Source organism: Zosterops lateralis (assembly GCF_965231275.1).
Source record: "Zosterops lateralis genome assembly, chromosome: 1".
In the NCBI taxonomy this organism is placed as follows: domain Eukaryota; kingdom Metazoa; phylum Chordata; class Aves; order Passeriformes; family Zosteropidae; genus Zosterops; species Zosterops lateralis.
The window spans coordinates 61,696,783-61,724,303 of NC_139762.1; the positions used below are offsets into that span (position 1 = coordinate 61,696,783).

The 27,521-nt window shown below is 42.5% G+C and overlaps 1 protein-coding gene across 1 annotated transcript in view; it reads left to right on the plus strand.

Moving 5' to 3' along the window:
* Positions 1–15,081, plus strand: part of MBOAT1 (membrane bound glycerophospholipid O-acyltransferase 1) — a 56,743-nt gene extending 41,662 nt beyond the window's left edge. The window contains exons 7-13 of the mRNA XM_083884329.1: positions 570–753; positions 2,357–2,549; positions 5,753–5,856; positions 8,645–8,709; positions 10,066–10,198; positions 11,367–11,518; positions 13,250–15,081. Coding sequence (XP_083740455.1) covers positions 570–753; positions 2,357–2,549; positions 5,753–5,856; positions 8,645–8,709; positions 10,066–10,198; positions 11,367–11,518; positions 13,250–13,382 — 964 coding nt within the window. The 3' untranslated portion in view covers positions 13,383–15,081. The remainder of the gene's footprint in view (positions 1–569; positions 754–2,356; positions 2,550–5,752; positions 5,857–8,644; positions 8,710–10,065; positions 10,199–11,366; positions 11,519–13,249) is intronic.
* The last annotated feature ends 12,440 nt before the right edge of the window (positions 15,082–27,521 follow it).

The following is a 27,521-nucleotide window of genomic DNA, read 5'->3' on the forward strand; positions in this document are numbered from 1 at the left end:
GCTTCTTCATTCTCTTCCTGTGTGTCTCATGTGAGCCTTCCCATTTTTCCAAAGGCTGGACTGAAGGGTGGGTGAGCTCCTCCCAGGATTGAGAGCCCTGGTTTTAGAGACTCCCTGCCCTGTGGTTCATATAAATGCAGTATGGTCCCTGACATCCTGGACAGATGTCCAAAACCAATTACCAGCTTCTCACTCCTGATACTACGGACCTGTCCAAAATGGACAAATTTATTACTATTTTTAGGTAAAAAGTTTCTAAGATTACAACTTTTTAAATCATTAGCATTGGTTCACCTGTACTTTAAGCACTTCCATGTTACCTTTGCTCTGACTGCCATCTACCAGACATCACCAGAATATGACAGGCTGTGTTTCATCTTCTCCAGAACAGATGTAGAGAGCTTTCAGCTGGGGAGAAATTGATAGGAAAGAGATGAGGACTGATGCAGACAGTGCAACAAAAAACACTGCTGAAAGCCTTTGCTATACTTTTTTTTTTTTTTTTTTTTTTTTTTTTTTTTTTTTTTTTTTTTTCATTTGTTCTGTTGTGTGTGGCTGATTTTTTACAGGTCAAGACCTTCTTTACTGGAGTATTTAAGTTATCTCCTCAATTTTATGAGCATCATAGCAGGGCCTTGCAGCAATTACAAGGATTATATCGCCTTCATTGAAGGGAGGCATGTGCACATGAAACTGTTAGAAGTGAACTGGAAGCAGAAGGGTTATGACAGACTTCCTGATCCTTCTCCAACTGTAAGTTTTAAAATGACAAAGATTGATTGCAAAGGGCAGGAAATTACAGCCTTGTACATGATTCTCATAATTAAAAGCTAAAAAGGAAAACCAAAATGGGGTTATCTTGCCAGTAAAGGTTACAGTGAGTTTTTTCTGTGAGTGGCTGCTGTTTTTATCACAAGGTCAGGGGTGAAGGGGCTAGTGAATTTGCCAAATGGTTTTGGCATGCAAAATGGGTCAGTTGTTAATGGATGTCCCTTGTGCAGCGATGGGAATGGGCTGCAGGTTCTGACAATGACAAGTTGCAACTCAGCTCCAGACAGAAGAGGAGATGTCAGAAAAAACCAAAAAAGTCCAATCTCCCCCATAGTGCAGGAGATGTTAGAAGTACATGAATCATGGTTGATCAGAAACTGTGGCCTGTCCAGGTGATTTGCAAGAGTATCTCATACACTTTAGGATGACTCAAGAGGTAATTTTTTCACATAGTTTTAACGCTAATTTAGTTATATATATTTTAATATTACTTAAAACCTCCTTATAAAACAGCCTTTTTAAAAGCAGGATAGAGTAGCATGAGGTCCAGATTTCTCTCTTATCTTAAGGTGACCCTGAATGTGTAGCTTTGTGAAAGTGTTCAGAATGTCTCCTCTGAAGCTGAGAATGTGCTTTTGTATAATGATTCCTGTTGCACACAGTTGTCCTTCTAGTGACTGTAGTGGTGTTATTTCTGATTTATGTTAGTCTGACTGAGGTCAGAACAAGGCCTATATTGCAGAGGATGCAAGTCAGGAGAGAGTATTAATATCTGCATAAAAACCACATTATTCCAGAATTTGGAGAATACATAAAAAGAGATCAAAAATCAGAAGGGTCAAAAAATACGTGGTTGTTTTAATAGTATATTGCATTTTTTTTTAACCTTTTGAGAACATTAGTCAATTTTCATATAGTGTCCAAGTGCCAGATTAGATTTTAATTATAACTGGATCAAGAAGGGTTTATTCATGGTGTGTATTTGCCAACAAGCTTTGAACTACTGCTGTGATTGTCAATAATGGTGTGTAGGAAGCTAGGGAGCTGGAATAAAAAATGTTGTGACAGAGCACGTACCCTGTATCGTGGGTACAAGTGTGCTGCAACAACACAATGCTTTTTGGACAAGTGGTTTTTAGCAAGACTTCTGGGTGGTAGCTGGGTAGTAGGACCTACTGTGCACTGAATATCTGTGCTTTTGGCTTCCAAGAGAACCCAGCCTTAGTTCCAGGAGAGGACAGTACATTTAGAGATTTCTGCTTTCCACTGTAGAGTTTGGTTTATTTGTTTCCTTTCCCATTTTCAAATCTCTGCACACTGATGTGGAGTCTGTCATGAAGTTCATCACGGATTTTGACTTGTGATTGTCCTACCTATCTATAGGTAGTTCAGTTAACCAAATTAAACTAGAGCTGTGACTCTGGCCTTTTCTTGGTCTCCTCTTCTAAATTAATTAGTATCAACTTACTCATTAGTAACTTTAATGGTTCTTGAAGCCCATTGTTTTTGTATGCCATGAGCACTGCCTTGTTCTTCCCCTTAAGCAAATGTTTCTAATGAATGTTTCACTGTTTGTGCTTTTTAGGGAGCAGTGATGTACAAGCTGTGTATCACACTAGTATCTCTCATTTTATTCTTGACGCTTACCAAGAACTTCCCTATGGCATATATTATTGATAATGAATTTCTTGATAAAACTCCCTTCTTGTCAAGACTTGGTTACCTGTATGTTGTAACACAGGCAGCGAAACCAAAGTATTATTTTGCATGGACGTTGGGTAAGTCTGGCTACCTTATATACTTTCATGTGTAGCATATAAGTTCCTAAATTGGGGAGGAGGTCTGAAACCTGGGATGGGGGAAATAAAATTGTCCCTAGACCTGTAGTTCTCATGGGAGATGTGTTCCTTTAGGCAGTGCTTGTTATGGGGCTGTTGCTGGGCCTTGCCTCTAAAGCACTGTCCTGTATACAGTGTGGCTTTGGGCAGTCCAGAGAAGGGATTGGAGAACCGTGGGGAGCAAAGGAAGTGTTGGGAAGGACCAAAATCTCTGCAAGGAAAAGGGAGAGGAGAAGTAAGAGGGCTCACTACAGAGGGAAATAATTTTTTTCAGGAGCCAGCTAGACTGGTGGTCAAAATAATCTTTTTCCCTTTCACCTTCTTTTACAAGTCATGTTTCACCATCTATGTGCAAGGACTCAAATCCTTTAGGCCAGGCTGAAAATATATTGGATTTTTTTGCTTGTATTACAAGACATTATGTGTAGGGGAGATCCTGGAAGTCCAGCAAGCAGTGCACATACCTCTGAAGCTGAACAGGGTGTCACTGAGATGGGATGGGAATAGCCAGGGAGATTCATTGCAAGGCTGTGATTAAACTTCTGGGAATAAAACTGTCAGATCCAGGGAAGGCAGCCAGGACTGGCATGTGTGGGATGGGATAGGCTTTGAGATAAAGAATGCCTTGCTCACAAACTTACTTTTGTGGGATCTGATGTTTAATTGTTGCCTCCATTTTTTCTGCCATTATAATTAACTGGAAGTCCATTATTAAAGAGATAAACTGAACTTGCATTTGTGACAAGACGAGGCTGCAGACGCTGTACAAATGTCTTACAAATGAGGCAGTTTGGGGAAAAGTCTGCATTGCATAGTGGAGGGTGGGGCCTTCGCTATTCACATCCCAAATCCAGGCAGCAGAACAGCAGGCACTTTATCCTTTTTTTATCCTTTCCCAGTTTTGCTCCCGGTGGCATGGCCCAGGGCATGACAAAAGCCCTTGCTGAAAGGGGCCGATAAAGGCTTCCTGCCCTCAGGGCAGGACAGGCACGCCATTGTGTGGGAGCTGTGCCGCCGCCGGATTCCTCCACATCCATGGGAAAAAAAAAAAAAAATTCGGCTTCTCGCTGCATTTAGCAATAGTCCTGGAAACAGGGCTGTCAGTGAAACCACTTCAGGTCCGAGTGCCTCCATCCAAGGAGCCGTGAAAGCCGCACACAGCCCAAGGAGCTGTTGGAGTCCACAGGGAAACCAGGCTCTGTGGAGCTTGGGGTTTTGTGAGCAGCCTGAGGGAGCACAGCTGTGACCTTTGTGTGCCTCACACCCTGCTCTGCAGACAGCAGCCTGGTCTGCCCTGTAATTATTGCTCATCCCGTGATTCCTGGCTCCTTGGTTTTGGCAAAGAAACACTAATTATTTGGTCCCTGCTACCCTTGGAGCAAGGAGGAGCAAATCCGGGAGCTCCAGTCTCTGAGTTGGGCAGGATCCTGTGGGCCAGCTTCAGGCAGGTGTTGTGGTTTGAAAGCAAAACGAGTGAGAGGCTCCAAGTCAGAAATACAATTTAATAAGAAGAAAGGAAAAAAGGTAAAATAAAATAAGTGCAATAACAAAGGACCACTGACAGAGTCAGAATACAACCTGAGCAGGATGGTGGAAGCAGTCCAGGTGAGGTGCTCTTCCTGAAGCAGTGATCCTGTAGAAAGGTCTGGTAGCTCTGGTCCTCTGGGAATCCAGTAGGTAAGGGCTGCTTTCACTGTTCCAAATCCCAGCTTATATCCATGTGAGAATGCTTGGCTCCTCCCCCGGGCAGAGCATCTCACAATGGGATGATGAGTGTGAAGTGGGTCCTTGATGGCCCATTAAACAGAGATAACTCCTGGAGGGAGTTACCTGTGAGTCATGGGCAAGATGTTGATGGGCCATGAGCAGAAGACAGCCCTACACTAGAGCATTGCCTCACTTGCTTTCAACAGTTCATGAAGATGGTGATAGAATAAATACTTTGTGTACATCCCACACTACAACCCAGGACAGCAGGGTTGTTGTTTACTGTTTGAGGGGTTTTTAAACAGGGAGAAAATAAAAAAAAATTAAAAAATTAAAAAAAAATGAGAACTTTCTTTTCATCAGTAAAATTTAATCTTATTTAGGGAAGTGGAAAACAAATCAGAAAGTTTCAGGTTGCTTGTTTATTTATTAATTTTATTCATTATTCAGTCTTGTTGCTTATAATTAGGTTCCCTCCCTAGTTTTGTGCACCAGGGCTTCTCCATGAGCTTGTGCTGGTACTCACAGCATTTCCCAAGTAAAATCAATTTTCATTCTTGGGGAAGAAATGCTGACCTTTTAAAAGAATAACCTGGCTTGTATTTTGTAAATGACCTAGAAGGAAAAGCCTTACCTGTGTTTGCGCTTCCCTTTTTCTTCCAATGATCCTCAGTGTTGGCTGCAACTAGTGATCCAGAGACAATAATGAATTATCCCTTCTGTTTTCTTAGCTCTTTAAGTAGATATTTTTAGTAGGGGCACATTGAAATCAGAGTCTTGAGACCCAGTGATGAGGTGACTCCCATGCGCTCTGAGAGGGGAGATAGTTCAAAAGAGTGCATCAGTGTGGAATGCCTACGGTTATCCAAGCTTTTAGTTGCTTTAAAGTAGCTAAGTATGGAACTGAAGTTACTCAATATTTGGTTCATAGAGGTGTTGGGGCACTTTAGTGAGACACTCAGCAACAGGATTAGTAAAAGGCTTTGTCTGCAGAATTCTGAATGACGGTCTTAATTAAACCATGTTGGAGCTCTTAATGGAAATAATAAGCATGTCTTTGAGATATTAAGGGTTTTTTGCATTCTGAAAAATGCTGTGACATCCAGGTGCCCTTTGAGAAAAATGCTCATTCATTTTATTGCAATATCTGTCTCAGATGAATAATAAAGGCGAAATATTAGGAAAATTTATTATATTCATTGTAATTTTATTATTTTATTTCTTCTGCACAAAGAGTAGCTAGTCTTTCTTCTTTTGGAAATGACTCTTGTGTAGCCTTATAGTAATGCCCTTTTGCAAAGAAGAAGCTTCTAGAAATGGAGGTTACTAAATCCTACAAAGCTGGCTTGAATGCTTGTTTAGTGCCCTACTGACTTGTAAGAAAACATGTCTCTTCCAGCAGTCTGATTTTGACCTATTGTGCTTTGACATTGCAGCAGATGCAGTCAACAATGCAGCTGGTTATGGATTCAGTGGAGTTGATGAGAGAGGCACTTTCCGCTGGGACCTGTTGTCCAATCTGAATATCTGGAACATTGAGGTGAGATAAAGGAGTGTCTGCATTGGCATAATTATACAGAAATGAGGATGATAATGGGTAAAGGCTTTACTGAAAGAGAAGTAAATCTATGCTGCTAGGCTGCTCCCCTTTTGCATTGAGAGGTTTTGTATTTTATGTTTTGGACAGATAAAATACATCTGTCTCACAGGCTTCCTCACGCTCTGTATTCAGGTTGTATTTCTTAATAGTTTAGTGAGGGGCTAATAAACAATTATATCAAATATTTAATAAATGAGCAGTCAAATACTGTAGATTGTGGCTGAGCTCAGTGGGTCAGTAAATTGTTCACAGCTATGATTCTTCACCATCTGTGGTGTGTTCTGTTTATTTACTTCTAACAATCTTTCACTTTTGTAGCCCAGTTGAGATGAGTGGTGGTAGTGAAAGAGGCTGCCACAAGTGGCACAGACACGTGCAAGGGCTGAACTGCCTCTGGTACGTGGAGAAAAGCAAGGGTAGGAGACATAACAGGTACAAACCAACAGCAACCTGAGTGGGAGCTGACAGGGGCACACAGAGCTTAGATGGGTGCTGATCTAGAACACCATGCAGCGAGCCACTGTTTCTCAAAACATCTGTCACTGCTTCCTTGTGACTGCTGCATACTTTTAAGATCCATTAGTCTTTTGAAAACTATTCATGTTTGTGTCTCTAATGCAAAAGCTGGCCCATATAATTTGTTTTCCCTGAAGAATATTTTGTTAGTGCCAGTGAGATGTGGAAATATTTATGTGTCTGCAACTGCTTTCTAAAGGCTTCTTCTTTAGAAATACGAGGAGCCTCCCTCTGTAATTCTCTAGTTGCGATTTTAAAAGTAATCACAGATAAAAATAAGTTGACTGCTTTATTGCTGAACAATCTGTGACTGAGTGTGCTGTAATAGCTCTTCTCAAAAATGAAAGAGCCCTTGTAATTCTTCATTGAAGATGCCAAAATTGGAAGTCTCATTATACATTCCCTGTTTTTCAACATTCTTTTTCTTTTTCCTTTTCAATCATGATTAATCCTCAGAGTACTCCTTGATGAGTACAGGATACACAGCCTAGAAATGCTTTACACTTCTTGATGACAGCAGCACCCTAGATACCAATCTGAGATCTTGAATCTATATCTGATTCAGTTTGAGGCAGGAAATGATTCTTACTTTGGTGGACTGGGGCAACTTCTGTTTGAAGGAGGAAAGTAAAATGCAGCCAGTACTCTTCAGTCAAGCCAAAAGAAGGAAACAGGAGCCTTTGCTCCTCTCTACCCACTGAACTGATGGCCTCTCAAAATTTACTTCCTCTACTGGTCACATGGGCAACAGAGATCAGAAATTGTTTCCAAGAGCATAAAGTAGGGTGCTGTCTGATTTGATCATGTGTGCAATGAGAAGAAGAGAACCGACAGAGACCATGGCTTTGGGTAAACCTTGAACCATCGCTTTGTGTGCCAACAGCAATGGTGGGAGTTGAAGTGTGATTGTACAGTGTACACAGATGCAGTCTATATATCCAGCAGGTATAGCCACCTGCATGTGTAAAATTACCTCAGAGTAAGGAACTAGAGTGCTAAATGTGACTATCTGATCTGTAGAAAAGATAAGCACATGGAAGGAGTTGTGTGGGCCTTGAAACATGACAGGGGCTAAGCGCACGTGGGGGACTTGAAAGCCTTGGCAGCGTGCTTGTTTTGACAGCCAGCAACTACTTCCTCTCTTGGTAATGTAACAGGGGAACTTAAAGGAGGCCAAAAGAGAGTGACAATATTAGTTGGAAAAGAAACTATGTTTTTCTTGGCTTCTCTTGGTGCAGTAATGCAATTAAAATGTGGCAGTGCTGCACTGGGAATTGCTAATCATTTTAACTCTTTAAATGCAGAGGATGAAATGCTAGCTTTAAGGATCTTGGGTGGAAGTGCAAAGATATCTGCACATTCCCCTTGGAAGCCTTTGCCCTTAATCCATTTTTTCAGTGTGCCCTTGCCTTCAGCTGATACAGCAAAATATTGTGGTGTCATTGAATCATGTACCCACTTGGCCAGGGTGTCCTTGGAGGCTTCTGCCAGCAGGCGAGGGACCAAGGTGGATTGGGAGGTGAAGTCGCTCAGCAGTAGGGGAACAGGTGCTGAACAATGGAGTCCAGCAGTCCCCTAAAGCTGAGACAACTCAGAGGAGGAGGTATGGGTGGTTCTGTCAGGACACTGGAGTCCACTCTGGTTTCTCAAGCTTAGCAGTGGGCTGAGAACTGGCTTATAAGTTTAGTCCTAATTTTTTTTGCCCATGTTTTTCAGTCTTCCCCCTTCCTTCTCCAAATAGTAGAAGTATTAATAATAATAGTAGTAGTAGTAGTAATAATAATAATAATAAAATGTCATTTTTTTAATAACACTTTGTTTTTAGTAGTAGTAATCTGGAAGTCCAGATTGCATAATAGATGGCAAGATATCTCTTCCAGAAATAAAGCTGTTTATGAACTGAAAGGAAGGCCAAGCATATAAAACAAGAAAGCTTCTCAGATTTCCCGTTATTTGAAAAGTAACCAAAGACCGTATTTAATTATATGAAACAAAGTGTGATTTTAGAGTAGGTGCCAAGTGTTAGCAGTGAGCCATCAACCTAGTTAATGTCCCTCCCAAGTCATATTAGTATAATGATGGATTGTGGCACAGTCTTCATAAAAGTTAGCTGCTATAATTAATATTTTCCATGTACCTCCTCACTAATTTAAATTGCAAGTAGTACTTTACAGGCTTCATTGCTAACATTTCTTGTGAACTTCTTTCTTAGACGGCAACAAGTTTTAAAATGTACATTGAGAACTGGAATATTCAGACAGCTGCCTGGCTGAAACGGTAAGAATAATTAAACAGTTACATGCTTGTGAGATCCAAAAGCTCTTCGTGGCCTGGAAAAACTGTGACTGGTGGCTCTCATAAATGCATAGCCTCTTGTTCTTCCTTTATTTCCTGTGTCTTTAATAGTTGGTGCAATACAAGGGTATTTGGTGCTGTAAAGTTTTATTGCTGCAAGTGTAAAATGCTCCTATTTTATATATGAGCAGCAAAGTCATAAACGAACTGTTCGAAACTTCCATAATAGAAAGCAATAGCATTTTGTTGCTTCCCTCCATTATCTTCCCTGTACTGTTTTGCTTTGCCATGTTATGTTTCCCATGCAGAGGTGAGTCTTGCTGTGTCAATGGGATCCAGAAATTCAGCGAGAAATAAGTCAGAATCTTCAGAGCCCCATTGTAGTCTGGTTTAGAGTTATCCTAAGATGCTTGCCAGGGAGTCCTTGTCTAGGATATGGGGAAGAGACTTACAGCACTGAGATTATCTGATTTTAACCTGTGACTGTTAAGGCACATATTGTAAATACTAGCATAAATCCAAACTCTGTAGATTGAACTGTGTCTCATTACTCATTTCACTTTCTGGTGTGATTAAAGCTCAGCATACAGTCAACATAGCGTCTGGAATGCAGGCACAGATTTAATGTAGTTATTGTAACTATAATGATGGTAAATAGATACATCTTAAAAGTCTGTGTCCACTATTTTCCATTATTCAAATGATTCATGGTAAGAAATGCATTATCTTGACTCGTTTCTGTGGAGAAATGCATTATTTTGACTCATTTTTGTGGAGCACAGCATTTGATTTAAACTTCAGATGGCCAAATAGACTGGGTGTTGTTTTCTGGAACTGTTATCCTTGCATCTTGGGAGTAAAATTTTTGCTGCTAAAGTTAGCTGGAATCCCCTGTTTTGCAATAGTTTACAGCACTCCCTGTTGTTCCCAGCATCTGCCAGATAACTGTGCCTAAAAATACCTCCCTTCACTAGAGTGAAGGGTGGGGTCACATCTCTTTGTCTTTCAACTTGCTCTTGATCTGTCATCAGAGTTTGGAAGGGTAATGTATGATTCCAGAGAGAGATGTAAAGGTGAACAAAGTCTTGCCTGCCCTTTATTCCATTATTGATTTAAATGCTTTGAGCACCAGTTTCTTTGGAAACTCATTTGCATATAAGCATGCTTCCTCATTCCATCTAAACCTTCATTTAAATGAAGGGAGAGTGCCTCATGCCCTAGTCTGTGTCTGAACCATGATAAGACTGCTAAGAAAACAGAGGAAGACCTTAGAAACAGAAGGATTTCAAATGCCTTGGCCATTGTTCAACCTCTTGTGTTTTGTTTTCATTTTTGTAGTGTCTGCTATGACAGAGCTCCCTGGTACCCTACGGCTTTAACATTTATCCTGTCGGCCCTGTGGCATGGTATCTATCCTGGATATTATTTTACGTTTCTTACTGGAATCCTTATCACACTCGCAGCCAGAGCAGTATGTACCTTTCATTGTTCTCTTCTAAGGCCCATGCTAGACACTATCCAGCTGTCAGCTGCACCCTCACATGGTCCAGCAGCTTGTCCCTGCTGTGAGCCCTCTTTGATGCCTTTGCAGGCTTGATGTTCGCTGAAACTCTGTTCTGTATTGATGGTAATTGCAAAGTACCCAGCAGTTATAACCATCACCAGTTCTGGATGTGATGCACTGCTGTCCCTGGCTGCCAGAGGAAATACTGCTTGAGGATGTACAGTTAGAGGTGCCGCCAGCTATGTCCATGCAGTCAAATTAGCTTGGGATTCAAGGACATTTTGGATTCCATACTTCAGCTGGTTCATGTTGCCTCTATGCTGGCTTGTAATTAACTCTGGGCCCAGTCTTGCAAAAGAAGGAGCCGCAAGTTGAGCATTAGCCCAAACTTGAACAATTTGTGTGGATGCAATTGATGCAGTAAAATGGTCTCTGTGGTTTTGGGCTTTATATTGTTCAGAGTCAATGAAGACAAAACAAGGTTCATGTCTCAATGTTGTTAACTTTATCACTGCTGATCTTTCAGGCTGAACCAGCCACTTGTGCTGGGCTGGGAAGCACCACTGTTGTTTTATGGAGTTTGACTATGGATAAATAACCAGGTTAATCTGAAAGGAGAATTAAACTAGTGACCAGCATTAACCACTATCACTAGAGCAGGTTGCTGAGCATGTGCTTTGCCTCTCATTTATGAGGATTTCACAGATGTGAAGCTAACTTAAAATCTCTAGGGAACGGCACACACTTGTAGATATAAGCACTTACTTGTTAATTTAAAGTAACTTTTATTTATTGTTGATAACCAGTAAGAAATTAAAACCAGGATGGAGGAAGAGCTTCCCTCCCGAAAAATATTATGCCAGGCACCCAGAATGAGAGAGTCTGCACCTGTGGTTTTGACAGAGTAAACTGGGGGCCACTTCTCTGTTTGTCACTGGTTGACTGTGAGATCCTGACTATGCCAGTCTGTACGTGTCTGTATTCCTGCTCCCAGTGCTCTGTAACTGGTGTATAAAACTTCCTGTGATCCTAATGCCGTTGGTGAGCAGCGAGTCATGCAATGCTGTGTGTCTGTGTGACTTTGCCTAAGAAATGAATTTATATAATTTTCTGCTTATTTTTCCCTGACCTGCAGATAAGAAACAACTGCAGACATTACTTCCTCTCGTCAGTGCCTCTTAAGATAGCCTACGACGTTGTTACCTGGGCGGTCACTCAGCTGGCTGTGTGCTACACTGTCGCACCATTCGTTATGCTGGCTGTGGAGCCCACCATAAAGTTTTACAAGTAAGTCCTATCCCCTTGACTTTATTCTCCAGGGTGACACAGACTTTTGTTAAATAACCCAAACCACGCTGAAAGGCAGTTAGCATTTCATCAAATTTGAAAAGACCTCAGACAGGATACTTGCTAAAGAATAAGAGGTAACTTTCACACTCCTGTAATGTAATGAGATTATAAAAATACCAAGGCAGGGCACTTTCTTCTCATTCTGTGTCCTTAAGTGTCATTTCATATACTCGGTTTCCATTTGCAAAACAGTTGGGTCTCAACTATTAGCAATAGCCAAGGCTGAAGGGGTTAAGAATAATGTGAGCTGGCAGTAGGAAGGAGGTGCTGAGCAAAGACCAGGCTTCCTGCTGCTGAATGCCTCTAAGAGGAGTTGTGATGGATCAGCAGGAGACATGGAGAGCTCCTGGCAGAGCATGGCTCTTTGAAATGAGTACGCTTTTTGTTACAAAAGTATGCTTCTTTTCTTGCGGAGTGAGTACTTCTCCAGGTTCCTTTAAAATAAGAAAACAGTGGTGTTGCAGAGTACTTTGAATGTGCTCTAATAAAACCAAGTTTAAATAGAGAAACTGAGAAAATAATTAGAAAAGGGCAATGGGACTACATGGCTTTACTCTTCTTTCGTTTTACTGTCAATACAAAGTAACAGCTTTTAGTTCAGAAGAAAGACAATTCCCTCTTCCAACATAAAGGACACAAAACTGGTATCAAGATAGCTGCTGTCTGTTTGCAGGAGGTTGAATTTCAACATTTTCTATTCCTGTTTCTTGAAACATTTGATTTCAACACAGGAAACATATCATGGAGCAAAAATTGTTCCAAATCTTTCTTAGCTTCATTTCTTAATATTTTTGCCCTGGTGACTTTTGCCCTGGTTAACTTATAGTTAACGTTTGAACTTGGAGAATCATAAGCAAGGAAATGCTATACTTTTGGACTAGGGCATGAATTTTTGGGGCACAAAAATCACATCACAAGCAGCAGTCTTAAGCACCTTACAAGGATATTAAGAACTATGGATAAATGAGACCACAGAAATGTGCATTGCTATGTTTAACAGCTGGACCGTATTGGTCCCAAACATCATCTTCCACAATCTGCCAGAACCTAATTTATTGTGTTTAAGTATTTTTTTTTTATTTCTCTTTGACCTCGTGGATACTGAATTATTTGAAATAAAAATATTTGATGTTTGGAAACATACCAAATACAGATATCGCTGAGCAGTTACCTTAAAAAATGCAAGCCTTCTGTAAATGTCATTACCTGACCTTCTCCAGTTAAAAGCTGATTTTTTAAAAATTTATTTCAGATCTCAGCACTTTGATTGAATTTTTTTTCTTTCTGTCACTTTTTAAATTTTTTTTGAAGCATGAATGATATTTCTTCAGAACTTGGCCTTGTTAATGTTAGTACTAACAAGAGAGATGGTCAGAATAAGTCTGGGGTTGAATCATATGGGTTTATCTGAGCTGTCAGACTTTGGATTCTAGGGTTTGCTGATGGTTTCCTTGCCACATTATCATCCCAGCAGCATTTTCATCCATGCCAACAGATTCCATATTCCATGACTGTGTGAAATTCACAAAAGAGGGTATATTTTTGTGCTTTCTAGGTCAGGTTCATACATTCTGAATTCATCCCTTAGCACTAAATTCTGCATATTGGGTTGTAGAATACATATTATTCACAACAAAAGTATAATATTCTTTCTGCTTCTGTTCCCAGGTCTGTGTATTTTCACATGCACATTCTAAGCATCCTGGTGTTGCTCCTGTTACCAATCAGACCTCAAACCCACCCTGTAAGAAGGGCTCAGAATCAGGCCATGCAGAACTCTATTAAAAGTAAAGACAAATGATGCCTCCAAAGAAAACTGCCAGCAATGGGAAATCAAACTTTGTAAACAAAAAAAATAAGAAGAAAAACGGGTTGCAGGAGGATCGAAGTACAAGACAAGTAGCATTTCTGTTGGCTATCTTAAAATCTTACTGGAGAGGGCAGAGAAGAGCCTGAATGACTGTATTTCAAATTATTCTTGTTAATGGAGATATTACAGGCAACGTTTACAGGCTCATGGGGCATTTCATTTTTATAATAAATATTTTTATGAAATGTTTTTATATATTTAAACTTTTTCAGAGAGAGGCATTTTTTCTCTTTTACTGAAATATACAACTATTAATCAACAAATAATCTTGTGATTAGAGAGAGGGACAGAAAGCAGCTAGTAAAGAGTTAGACCAGCTGCTTGATAGCCTGGCGCTGTGGGCAGCTGTCATCTGGGAAACTTTTCATCTCTTGGTTGTGGAGAGAGATGGTGCAAGTAGAAGACGACAGGCATGGGGTTGCTCAAGGTGCTGGCACTGATTTGTGCCCCAGCAGGGGAAAGGGGGAACGGGGCTTTCCCCAGCAAACCCTGGAGGAGGGACTGCAGCCTGAGCTGGGCAGCACAAGTACTTTCACATCCTTCAATGTGACACCTGCTGGTGATGAGGGCAAGACAAGTCCCTTGGGAATCGGTGTCCGGGAGCACTGATCACTGGCTAAGCCAAAATTTCAAGCCAAGTAAAAGAAAAGCAAAAGGCAGAAAGGGGAACTCAAATCTAGAGTAAAAGAAGGGACAACCAGCCTGTGGTCTGTAGAGTTGTGCTTCTCTAATGACACAGCTGGTGCTCATTGCTACATCGGCCTTACTTTGTAGTCTTAGTGATGCAGCACTTCCTTTTTGGTATCAAAATGAGTGAGGAGCCATGCAGGGTTAGTGTTTTAAAACTTGCAGTTATGTGTTAAATCTGAAAAAGCTCTGTAGTGGATAAGACTACACTGTTTTACTCAAAAACCAGTTTTGTTCTACTCAAAAACATCCCATCTTATGGAGGGGTTACATTCCAGCAGATAACACTAATAGGAAACCTGAACAGTAATTATCACAGTCATAATAAATCATTCTCTACAAAATATTATGATGTGAAATGATCACCACAAGAGTCAAGACTGAGTCCTTCTGTGATTTTGACATCTGACTTAACTGTTGATGCAAGTTTCCCTGCTTGTGAAGTCCTTGACTTACAGGGATGCTTTGAGGCTTGATTCCTAAGCGCTTGTGCATTGAGATAACCTGCTGCAAAATGCTGTGTCGGGTTTTTTTAATTTTTTTTTTCCTAAATCCACTTAACCCAGTAAAATAGATTGGTACCACACATCAAAACCAACTGAAACTTTTTTAAAAAACGTTTTCCAGGAATGTTTTTATCAAGATTTTGTAGAAGTTTCCTTGTTAAAGTATTGGTATTACTTTATCGACATTTAACTAATGTGTGATTGAGGAAAGAATCTGCTGTTTACTGCATTCTGATTTCTGTGTCAGATTAAAATTTTGCATAATCCTAATGTTTTAAGAAGGAACAAATCAGTGAAACCAACACAAGTTCCAAAAAAAATGTTGGGTTTTTTTCTCTGATGGGAATTTTTTGTCCTGTGACCACATTATGATTTAGGGCATAGTTCATGGAAGAGTTTATTTGCTAATTTATTTTAAAGGGCAAGATGGGATTAAAAGATTGATCTGAATAAACAGTTTGCTTTGTGTCACTGCCTGGCATTATTGATCACTAACATCTAATGTGAAAATGGGTGAGTGGGTGGGTGAAATCACGCTTGTGAGAGAAGATGTTCAGGACTGCTGGATTTTACACAGCAGCCAAGCTTTCCATCCTGCTCCTGCTGAAACAGAGACAAGGTGACCCACGTTTGTTTTCATGGCAGCTTTGCCCTTAACTTTTTCTGGTCTCGTGCATGTGTTCTCCTTGTGGCACCAGCCTTACTTGCATCTTGGACATCTAATGTTTCCCTTAAGGTCTGATTGTGCCATTCTTGTTTCCTGTGGGAAGGAACCAGGGCACGTCCCCAGAAAGGGATGGGGAGTTGGGTGCTGCTGGCCCTGGAATCCTATGGGCTGAAGCCAGCCTGCAATTGCCTCCTAGAAACAAAAGAATCAGTGTGACCTCTGGCAGAGCCAGCTAAATTCACATCAACTCTGGGCATTGGCAAGACTGTGGAAGGTAAATATTCCCAGCAGGTTGGCCTTAGCACCTGCTTTGGAAAATAAGTGCTCTCAAAGGGGCTTGTGGGTCTGTACCTGCCGCTCTGTGCCCTGAGATCTGCCTGCACAGCTTGTGCCCTGTTCTGCAGTTCTTCCTGATCTGTGTACGTTCAAGAGAGGCCAGGTATGATCAGTGGGGTTTCTCTCCTAGTGTTTCCCCAAGTAAAACTTGCTTATATGTAATGCCATTGACTTATGTTGTAGTTTCAGCTCCTACAAAGTGATGGATTAGTCTAGGCTAGTGAGAAAACTATTACTCTCCTGTCATGTTGTCTTCTCAGCCTGAATCTCTCCCTGAAAACAGGCACCCTGGGAATCAAAGAGAACTGGCCATACGGATTTAATGTGCTATGTTACATGAGCCAAAATTGAAACTGGCTTTTTGAAACATGGCATTTGCAGGGAAACTCGGTGGTTGAATTAGTCTTAAAGGTGGGTGGAAAAGAAGAAAATTACCTAAAATCTTTGCTGTGCTATGCTGCTGTGGACTAGGCAGTGTACCTAGCCAAATGTGGCAGTCCTGCAATGCCAACACAGAGTGGAAATAAATAGCTGTAAAATATTCCTTTGAAAAAAAAAAAAAGGCTGTTAGCTTTGAGATTTCCTTGATTAATCTGTTATATTGAGCTTTCCTCTCCTTTTCTTCTTCTCAGGGGGATGATATTTTATTTTATAGAAAGACTACAAACAGCCACTACTATTTAGAGGAGACTCGTGCTAGTAATGTGCATCTACTTGGCACAGGAGTATGTAGCTCAAAGAGCCAAAGTAGAGATTCAGGTTAGAAAAGGATGATGTCAGGAAGTAGAATTCTGGTAATTCTAATTCTAGTGTAATTTGAGAGTGCGCTTCAGTGATTAAAGTACGTGATGGTGATTGCCAACATGTTATTAGTTTTTAATCCCTCTCTGGGTTCTTAGTGCTGCAAAAAACTCAAGTGCATCTAGAGAGATTCTGAAGAGAACAATAATCTTGATGGCTTGTAAGAAAGAAATACGGGACTATCACACAGAAATGAGAAAGGTAGATTGTACTGGATGGACAAAGGTTGATTTTAAATATAGGAGTACCAAAAAGACACCACCACCATTACCACCTTGGACAGAAGATATATTCTAACAGCTTTTTTTTTCAGCATATTTTGATTTTTCTAAACTAGAAGTTGATATGCATTTGGAAGAGAAAGCTGAATGAAGAGTAAAACTTCATTTCAACTTAACTATGGGTCTGGTATTGAAAGAAGCAACAGTCAGCAATTGCTTCAGTGAATTGAATGCACAGTGTACAGTTTTACTGTCCTCTAAGCTATCCCCCACCCTAAGTACTTTAGTGCATGTCCACTTGGAGCTTGCCAAGCAATGGAGGCAGCACAGAAGTGGGATACAAGGTGGGCAGATATTTTTTTCTCCCTGTTTGGCTGCTGTGTTTTGTGTGCATACATTGCACATAGTTGGGATTTTTGTATCACTTAAAATGAAGTAGGTGGGTGAGAAAACTGTAGATTTTTACTCTACTGGTAGATGTTTGCTCAAAGCTGCACTTACCTCTCTACACATGTAAAAGCAGGCTCAGCAAACCTGATCTAGGGGAATATTGGTTGAAGTCCCAACACCCAAGGAAGTTTAGGGGCAAAATTCCTATCACTGAGATTAGTGACTCATATTTAAACCCTTTGTCTTCTTATCCCCGGACTGAGGACTTCAGAAAAAATATCTACGGGCTGCAGAAGTAAATAAAAGCTTGTCTTTAACATTTAAGGGTAGAATCGCCACCTGCTGTGGACAGAGGAAGAGCATGTGCGTCTCCTCATCCTTGCCCAAGATGAAGTGACATGCACGGTTGCATATGGAAATATCAGCTACCCTTTGAGGCACCGTCCTCTTTCCTTGTGTCACTGAACGGATGCAGTTCAGCTCTCAGGGGCTAGAGGCGTTCCACAGCCATACAGAATGGGAAGCCTTGCCTGACATCTCAGCATGAGCGCGAATGCACAGTGTGCGCTTTAAAAACCTCTCCTTTTGTGCGCCGTCAGCCTGCTGCTCCCTTTCTTCCCGGAGATGACAGTAATGATATGCATGAAGGGTTTGGGTTTGTGCTGGTGAGACGTGAAGTGGCAGCGCGTTTACTCAGATACATTTACGAGTGGTGCCCTCTGTGGGTGAGCACTCGAGAGAAGATTTTCCTCTGCCTTTTGCAAAGACGGAAGGTTTTGCAGCAGCCCAGATGCCCAAACTGCCAGGTGGGTTTCTAGTCTGTGGTAACACAGGGGTGCTGTGCAGGAGAATGGGAGAAATTGAAGACCTTAGATAAACTGGGGAGAAACTCTGCTGCTTTGTCCATAGGAGAAATTGTGGTTTTATGCCTTAAGAACTTGTGGCACGCTTTCATTCTTCTGATTCAAATATGGTCTTTAGAAGGGGTGCACAGGATGGGGAAATACCAGGTCTGAGAAGTGCCCTGGGAGTGCCCTTGGGACCCAATTTATTGTCCATCCATAGAACAGCTCTGAAGGTGAAACCCCAGGTGTGGCTGGAGGCTGTTCTGCTGGAGCATGGCTTCCTGTGCACCCGGATGAGGGTCTGTGCTGCTGGCCTCTGAAGCTCTGGCATCAATGGCAGGCAGCTGATCCAGGAGCATGCCATGCTCACAGTCAGTTTTCCTGATCCTTCTGTCAGATGCTGTACAGGTAAATACTGTGCCCACCAGCACTTGAAAAAGGGTGTGGAACACATTGAGGCCAAACCACTCATGGTGGGACAGGATGAAGAGAAATGATGCCACAGCCCAGACATGCTATGCAACCCTTGCCTTGCCCAGGGCTGGAAACCCCTCTTCATCAGAAACATCAGAAACATCAGTGACATTGTCACTGCTCTGAGACAAATGGGTTTCTCTTCGTTCATTCTTATTCCTGCCTTGATGGCTTCTGTATTAGTGCGCCTCAGTTTTCCTGCTTTAATTTTTAATTTGTGTTTGAGAAAGATGGTGTTTTGTGGCCATTTTACATCTGATCAGGCTGATATACTACTAAGGCCAACCTTAAAATAAATGAGTAACATGAGTATTGGAAGAGATAATGGGAACACATTCAAATTGATTTGCCTGTCTGTTACTCTGATGTGTTTTGTGGTTTTTCCCCCAAGTACCTTTAAATGACACCTTCCAGTGTGGAGCAGATGGTGTGGTTTCCCTTGGAGGTATCTTGGGAATCAGCTTGGACAAAAAACTTCAATTTCTGATACCCAGAGGCCCCCCTGGCTGGCCTGGTGAGTGGCTGCCCAGGAGACTTTGGGGTAGTGGGGGGTGCCATGTACTTCCTCATCTCCACTCTGGGAGCAAGTGTGTGATCCACAACATGCATGAGAGAGAGAGTTCTTGCAACTGCAGCCTTCAGTGTGTAAACCAGGGTGCAGGGCCCTTCAGGTCTGTGAAAAAAGGGGCAACCCTCAAACAAATAATTGAATAGGTGGGGAGTGGAGGAACAGAGAGGTTGTAACAATTGACTGTGAGTAGGCAGCTCATGCCACAAGAAGGAGCAAAAGGCAAGTTTTCACAGTGCCAGCCTATGGCTTCATGTGCCTGCTGCCAGAGAAGATGGCAAAGTCTGTCTGCTGTTTTGGAGGGCTCCATGTTGGACCCAGCACCCACAGGGCTGGACACAGCCCCCATGTGAATGATTGTCTGCCACAGCCCAGCTGAGGGACCTGGGTGGCACTGAGGGAAGGACTGCAGCCCCAAGAGCTGCCCTGCTTTCTGGTTGTGTGTCTGTGTCTGCTTGCAAGTCCTGGACATTTTGGCTCCTGGCCTGGACTCGTGTCCCCCCACTCCAATGAAATCAAGACATGCTCTTGAAATATGAAATGTCATCAAGAATCTTTAGTGCCTTTATATTTGCCTTCTGATCTTTGTGCCTTTGAAGCCTGTGCATCCAAGCTGTTCCCAGCTGCCAAGGCCAGAGCGGCATTTGGAAAGCGCAGCTGTCAATAAAACCATTTCCACACTGCGCCCAGGCCCCCGGTGTGTTTTGCAAATGATGTAAAGCCAGGATGATGGGCACAGGAGCTCTCCTCTCTCCTTCCTGCCCAGGGTTTCAGCTGGCAGGAATGGCAGTGGCAGGAGTGCCCAGAGGACGGGAAATGGCGTTATTGGCGGCTTTCAGAGAGCTGGCTTCTGCAGAGAGGGTTTGTTTGCAGCCAGCGCGTGGTCCCGGTGGCACGATATGGGCCTTCCTCAATTAGACTTCTTGACTGATGGCCAGTTTAATGAGCCCATGTACAGAGGGTCATTCAACATGGCAATTATACCTATAAATCTATTTGCAGCAGGGCTCGAATAACCTTTTGCACACAGTTCTCCATAAAATGACTGTCTGATTAATTAACATTAATTTATCCACTGTGTGTAACCAGATGCAGTCTGTATGAAAGCCTCTGCTCTGATGTGCAGGGCGCCGTGTGAACTGGGAGGATTTGGGGATGGGAATGGCTCTGATGTTGTTTAAAGTCTCTCTTTTAGAAATTTTTTTTTCTCCTTCTTTCTTCCTCTCTCCCTCTCTCTCTGGTCCCAGTTGATTAACATTCCAGGGCAGCATCATATAACAGGGGGCAAAATTCAATTAATTGAATATGAAATATTTATAACCCTACTCTATGTGTCTATCAGAGAAGGGTCCTTAATAGATCTTCTCATTAGCATGGACTGGTGACTCACTTCTCTGCTTTCACAGTCATTTGGAATTAAAATCCAATTAATCTAATGTCCCTGTGAATATTATTAAACTATTTGAAAAACTGCATAGAAGAGATATGAGGCAGGGGGTGAGGGGCTAAGAGAAGAAGAGGGAATATGTCTTGAGCTCATGAAGATTCATTTCTTCTCTGTTAAACATGCAGTCTGGAAAGACTAATTCCCTGTTTTCTGGAAAGTGGATGGCTAATTCTTAATATCAAAAGCCTGAGAATAGAAAAATATCTTGCTTTCTACAAGCAGAACTGTGTCGTCTTTGAACAGGCAAAAATATGTCCTTATATTCTCCTGCCTTCCACGTTGCTCCATTTCTTGGGTGCCTGAAGCAGTGAACAGATTTACACAAGGTATTTAGACACCACAAAATAATTTTGGGGCTTGTGCCCAGCTCTTCAGCAGGGCTCAGCTGCGGGGCCGGCTCTGTGGCCAGAGACCCCTGTTGCCTGCCCTGAGGACTGTGAGGGCACTGTGTGTCCCTCCTGACCTTTGGAGAGAATTTTCCTTCCTATAGGACGGGGAGTGTGAGGAGAGGCAGGGTGACACCATTCCATTGTGGAGTGCAAACAGTCAGGGCACGTAGACCACTGGGCTGGGAGGCACTCCTGGACTGCCTGGTACGGATGTAGCCTAGAGGACTATTTAATTGTTAAATATCTCTCTCTCTTCAGTGGATAGGGCACTGACCTGAAACTCAGCGAGGAGGGATGTTAACTGTGAATTTCACATGCAAACCTTGAGCAGGAGGCGAGTTTCTAAATTGAATATTCCCCTAATGGGAATTACTTGAGGACAAAATCCTTTAATGGCTCAAAGGAATTCAGAGGCTGCTGCAAGAAAGTGCAAGTCAGGAGATAAATGTTTTTGAGCTGGAAGAATATTCTGGATATCCAGATAAAAAATGTTCCTCCTCTGTTTTAAAAACAACAAAATAAGGGATTAAGGGATCTAGCCACAAAGTTTTTTTTTGTTTTTTTTTAGGTTCTGGTTTAGGGGAAAGTGGCCTATTCCTTTGAATTTTTTGCTTTCTTTTTATTGCTTTCTTTTTTTTTTTTTTTTTTTTTTTCCTGTTAGAAGGTTAGTCCAAACATTATCACATAACATGTATACAAACCAGGATGCAACTACTATACATCTGAATGTCTTTATGAAGCCTTATAAAGCCAGAGTGTAGAGAGACCAAATGTACTTCCCCTGTCACGGAGATAAATATCATGCAAATGTCATCTGCTCTGGACTTGATGTAGCCAATAAATATTTGGTGAATATATGTGGCTTTAATTTCTGAGGGGAAGTTATACCTAACATGCCCCTTTGCCCATTGTTGTAAACATACAGGTCACCTAGGTATGTTTAAATTTCTTAATGTCCTGGTAGTGAAAATCTCATAAGCAGTTGGATTTGCTGCTCATCTGCACTGAGGACCTGAAGACAGACCTGGCAGAAACATATTCCCATCCACAGTAAACCTGAGTGAGACACCTCTTAATTCAAGCCACAGCTTTTCAGAGAGCAGAAACCAAGAAATCTTAACCCTCTTCACTCTGGAGAAACTAGAGCACCTGAAGTATGGTGGCACCTCACAGGACAAACCCCAAATGCCCTGAGAGTGGACTGTTGGTCTGCTGAAAGCAGGTGCTATGGCCAAAAGCTGCTGGTTGGCCTTGGTGGTATTACATACCTGTTTTGTATGCCTGTCTTTCAATCCTTAATCATTTATTGCTGCTGACTTGCTATGATGGATCTAGAGACGTGACTGAATCTGAACTACAGGCATAAAATGTTATTATCTGAGGCTCTAATTTGGTTTGCTTTTGATGTTAGAAGAGATTGATTATGGCAAAACTCTGGAGCACAATCAAATTAAGAGAAGGAACAAGTTTTTCTTTTCTGTAACTCTGCTTTTTCTGCAGCTGGTCAGTGGATGTTGTCCACAGTTTATTCTTATTGTCTCTTCCATCCTAGCCAGAGATAAATGTGGTAACTCTTCTTAGTGATTTCTCTCTCCCTTTGTCTGTTGTTTATGGTCTCTGTCCTAGCTTAGGCTCCAAGCCCCAGTGGTCAGGGACAAATGGTGTTGATTGCCCCTTTCCCTGGGAGCTTTGCAGCAGGAAAATAGAGAGAAAGGCAACATAAAGTGCACTTGTTCTGTGCTGTGAAGATTGCACTCCCTCTTTGTGCTGGTATAAAATGACTGCTGCTGATGAAGGGCAGTGGAAAAATCAAATCTCTGGGTCTTTTTTTCTCAATCTTTTGTGGCTCCCCTGCCCACTTCAGGCGCTGTATTAATCATTATAATTTCTTCCACATTGCCACTTTGTCTGTGAGCTTCCTTTGAGCAGTGTTTCCTGTTTTGTGCTCTCTTCCAGCAGGCTCCAGCTTTTCTGGAAGTGGCTGCCTGAGCTCTTTCCCAGAGCGAGGGTATGCCAGCCAGTGCATCAATCCACTTTTGTTTTCATTATGCCAGCTTCCTGCAAAGTTTTCAAATTAATTTTACTGCCTTCCTCAATTTTAAGGCCTATAAAAAGAACTTGGTTCTGCTTACCTTGGTGAGCTGGGACCTGTTCAGGAATCTGGAGGATGCTTTTGCCTTGGTGTTGAGGATAGCTGTTTCCCCTGCCTGCATTCAGTGGGTTCCTGGCACTGTCAGTCCGAAAACATCCAGACCCTTCCTCAGCTTCCATCCTAGGTCAGAGGATAGAGCTCTGCCTTGGATGTCACAGTCCTGTCCCACACTGAGCCGGGTCAGGCAATCCCAGCAGGGCATTCCCAAGCCTCACACCCGTGTCTCCATGCTCAACAGGCTCATTCCAAAAAAGCCCAACTGAAGCTGGTGGGTAGCAGTGAGGCTGAGGTGACAAGTGATTTGATTTTCCTATACAAAATTAAAAAATAATAAAAGCTTAGGTCAGTGTCTGGAGTGCAAATTGAAAGGGTCCAGTTTATGGTGGACTTATTTACTCACATTAGCTTTGAACTATGTGGCTCTGTGGCAACAGGGACCTTGTTATGGGCTCAGAGTTGGCAGAAGTGAGGGGGGATGAGGACACCCTTGTACCTGTGACAGCTGCATGTGTTGCATAGGAAGCCAAGGGTCTGTGACTTGTGGATGCTTGTGGGTCTGTGGACAGGATTCAAGACTTCCATGAGGAAAAGGCAAACCTGATGCTAGACTTACATTTGTGATTTAGATATTTTGACCACCAGTGAAAAAATGTTGAGTGGCCTACAGATCAGAAAAAAACCCCTCACTTTAGGGCAGGATGCCTGATTGCACTGGATAAACCCTACTCTGCTTTTCTCTTAGCTCTCTGCAAAGTCTTTGGAACAGCTCCGCTTTCTGATGAAAGAAAGGATGTGTGTGTGGTAAAACAGTCTGGAAAATGTTTGGTTTGCTTGCAAGAGGCTGGTAGGTCTGTGATTCCCTCTCTCTTTCTAAGACCTGTCTCTAAGATTTAGGGGGTCAAAGCAGACTGCAGAGAAATGACCATCCTGTGCCCCTGGAGTCACTGGAGAGTGGTTGAGAGCTGCAATAGATTGTGATGGAGCCAAACAAGATTAAGGCACTTTGCACCAGAGGGAGACCACAGAAGCAGCATAACTGAGGCTGGGGGAACCTCTGGAGGTCAGGTTGTCCAGGCCCCCTTGCTTCTGTGTGGGGCTGACACAGGGACAGGGGTGGGGGGAAAGAGCAAAATATTGATTAATGGGTCCCACAGAGTTCTTTCTGTGTCTAGTTGTCTCTTGCTCCCACCACTAAGAGACCCTGCCACTAAAGTCCGCAGAGTGGCACTGCCAGAGTGTTGTGTGAAAGACCAGAGGAGACTCATGCCTTTCCCCTACTCTCAAAAACCTTTTGGGTGTTTAAAATAACAGGAAGGGAAGAAACTTCTAAAAACTTTCTATTCACAACAAAGAAAGCAAAAACATTGCCAGTTTTGGCAATTGGCTGAAGCCTCATGGTCTCGACTCAGACATTACCTGGCTTTCCCAGTCAGACAGTGAAAGGAGCTTCTCTGCCAGAGCCCACCTGGTGCTCCAGATAAGGCTGAGGCCTGGGTGGCTGAGAGACAGCCTACTTATTCTGCTTTTTTCCTTCTCAACATCAGGCTGCAAATGGAAATACCTTTTCAGCCCTGGTGTTATTGCTTCTGTGGATGGCACCTTTAGTGTGTGCTGTTCAGTGCTGTAATAGCTGCACCTGTGTATAGCCGGTGCGCTGGCGCCGTGACAGCTGCGGGCCCTAATTGCAAAACATTATTTTCTGTTTCCTGTTGTTGCTGCCATGAAGGTCCATTTATAATGACTGCAGACCTCTCTCTTTCTGCAGGATTCCCTGTTAGACCAATTCCTCTATGCTGGAGTTCTTCTAAGAGCACTGTCTCACAGGGGCTTGTGCCTGGCAGCCTCCAGGCGCGTGTCCGGAGCAGACAGGATGCTTGCCGTGGGAGCTGGTGCTGTGTGGTCAGCTGAGGGGCCAGGCTGAGCCCCTCGTCACCACTACTCTGGGCACTGGGCTTTTATGTGGGTTAGCACAGAGGCTCTGAAATGATTAGTTCATTTGTTCCTGGAATATTCTGCCCCTGGGTGCCTGCGTTCCTGTGAATCAATTTAGTACTTTCAGGCCCGGATTAATGCAAGTGCCGATGGAGCATGCACAGGAGGAGGGAGGGGGGTGGAGTGGGGGAAGCAGGGGGATACCCAGGACACAGCTAGCAACTCTTAAAAATGAAAAATATGGAGATGGAGTGTTTTAAGAACAAAATTTGTTAATTTGCTTTTCAGTCCTCTCAGCTATCATGCTAAATTCAGTTCACTATGAGGCAATGAGCTAGTCAGTGTTTCAGGTTGTGCCTTATAAATCAAGGCTCTAGTAAGGAATTTGAAATGTATATTGAGGCTGGCTGTTCTCTTACCTCCTGCTGTAATGAATTCATGTCTGCAGACAACAGACACAATTATTATGGAAATTGCACACACACACACACAAACACTCAGAGGAAAACGAGTTTTTTCAGAGCTCCTGCTTTAGTGCTCCTAGTCCAGGCCTCCTGTGCCTGACTGGGCTGTCACAGCTGGTGGCAGGATTTTACCCACCTTGTCAGGCAGCCACTGGAGGACATCACCTATGGCCTGCTCTGAGCAGTGGGCTGTGCTTCCAGGGGTACCACTGCTCCCAGCCCACTGCCCTAAGACAGAGGCACCAAAGCTGTCTGTACATATTTAGGCTGAAAAAATGGCTCAGTGGTGCAGTAGGAAGTGGGGAAAATGACCATGCATCCATCCATGGGTTGCTGTGAGGAAGCTGACCGTAGTTAAATTAATAAACCCAAATCCTGCTAAGTTCAGGTGTGATATTGTGGTGAAGGGAATCAAACAATGAGTGACTAGGACTGATGCGATGAAAAGTTGACCCTCCCTGGACTCCATTTTGCAAGCTGGTGGGCGACTTTGAAGGCTGAAAAGGGACTTTTACAAAAGCACGGAGTGATAGGAAAAGGAGAAATGCCTTTAAAGTCGGTCTAGATCAGCTGTCACGAAGAAATTCTTGACTGCGAGGGTGGCGATGCACTGGCACAGGGTGCCCAGAGGAGCAGTGGATGCCCATCCCTGGCAGGGTCCAAGGCCAGGTGGGATGCGCGGGCAGTGCCCGCAGTGCCCGCAGTGCCCGGCAGGGGGCAGTGCGCCACAAGAATTCGGCGGCCGATGCCGAACGCCCCAACCCAGCGGTTTCTGTGCTCGGGCGGCTGCAAAACCAGAGCAAAACGAGGGCTGAGCGCTGGGAGCCTTTCCCTTTTTTTTTAATTTTTTTTTTTAATTTTATTTTTTTATTTTTAAATTTATTTATTTACTTTCTTTCTTTTTTCTTTTTTCTTTTTTATTTTCTTTATACCTTTTTCTTTTTTATTTTCTTTATTCCTTTTTATTTTTTATTTTCTTTATTTCTTTTTCAATCTATTTTTTATATTTTTATTTTCTTTATTTATTTTTTTTAATTTATTTTATTTATTTTCTTTATTTTTTATTTTATTTTTTTTTTTTTTTTTTTACCCACAGAGAAACATAGAATATTTAGCTCTCCGCTGTGTTTAAAACAAACCCTGAAGGTTTCCCCTCTGTGCCTAAAAGTGATCAGACCTCCAGCTCACTAGCAGGTTAAGGACGAGAAGGTATTTTCAGTATTACCAACCACTAATCCTGGGATATTTTGTATCAGTGAAATGGCTAAAATCCTGCAGCTTGCACGTAAATGGGTTTAGTTCTCCTTCACCTGAGGCAAATGCATTTCTTTCTCTTTCAGCCCCAAAGGCAATTTATGCAGCTTTTTGTGAAACCTCGGGTTGAGTTTTGTTTTTGTTTTCTTTCCTTTTGCATGTGTTCTTTTTCATATTTTATTTCAAAGAATCACAGAGTTTTTAGGGTTGGAAGAGACCTTAAAGATCATCTTATTCCAACCCTTATGCTGTGGACAGGAACACCTTCCACCAGACCAGGTTGCTCAAAGCCCCATTCAACCTGGCCTTGAACACTTCCAGGGATGGGGCATCCACCTGCTCCTGTACCTCACCATGCTCTGAGTAAAGAATTTCTTCCCAACATCTAACCTAAATCTCTGCTCATTTAATTTAAAACTGTTCTCCTTTTCCTATCACTACTTGCCCTTTATTTCCACATCATGATGGACTCTTTCTTGCTTACTTTGTGTCTGTGCTCCAAAGATTAAGGCAAGGACAGGAGTACAGTACAGGCATTTCAATAATGCAGGGGAAAAAATAAGCCTCACAAGAAAAATTGTCCAGATAATGATACATCTGAGTGCTGCAAAAAAAATCTACTTGAGTGTCACAGCTCCATGAGAGTTGCTGTAGTAGAAGCTAGAAAATATCAGTGTATGGAAGGATACTTTTTTAGGGTAGTTTACATGGGAGTTTCCTCAATTCAAACTTCTTTCTCACTGCATGCATACATGAAGGCTGTTCTGGAAGTGCAAGTGAGGTACAGAAGGGGCTGGATGGTGGCATGGTGTGAAGGGTGCTTTGTAATGTTGTGTGTGTTCCACAGCTGCCTGTATTTCTGACCTGAAAATGATGGTGAGGAGCATTTGCAAATGTTTGCTTTTCTTTCAGGTCCTTTGAAAGTGGCATCCTAAGT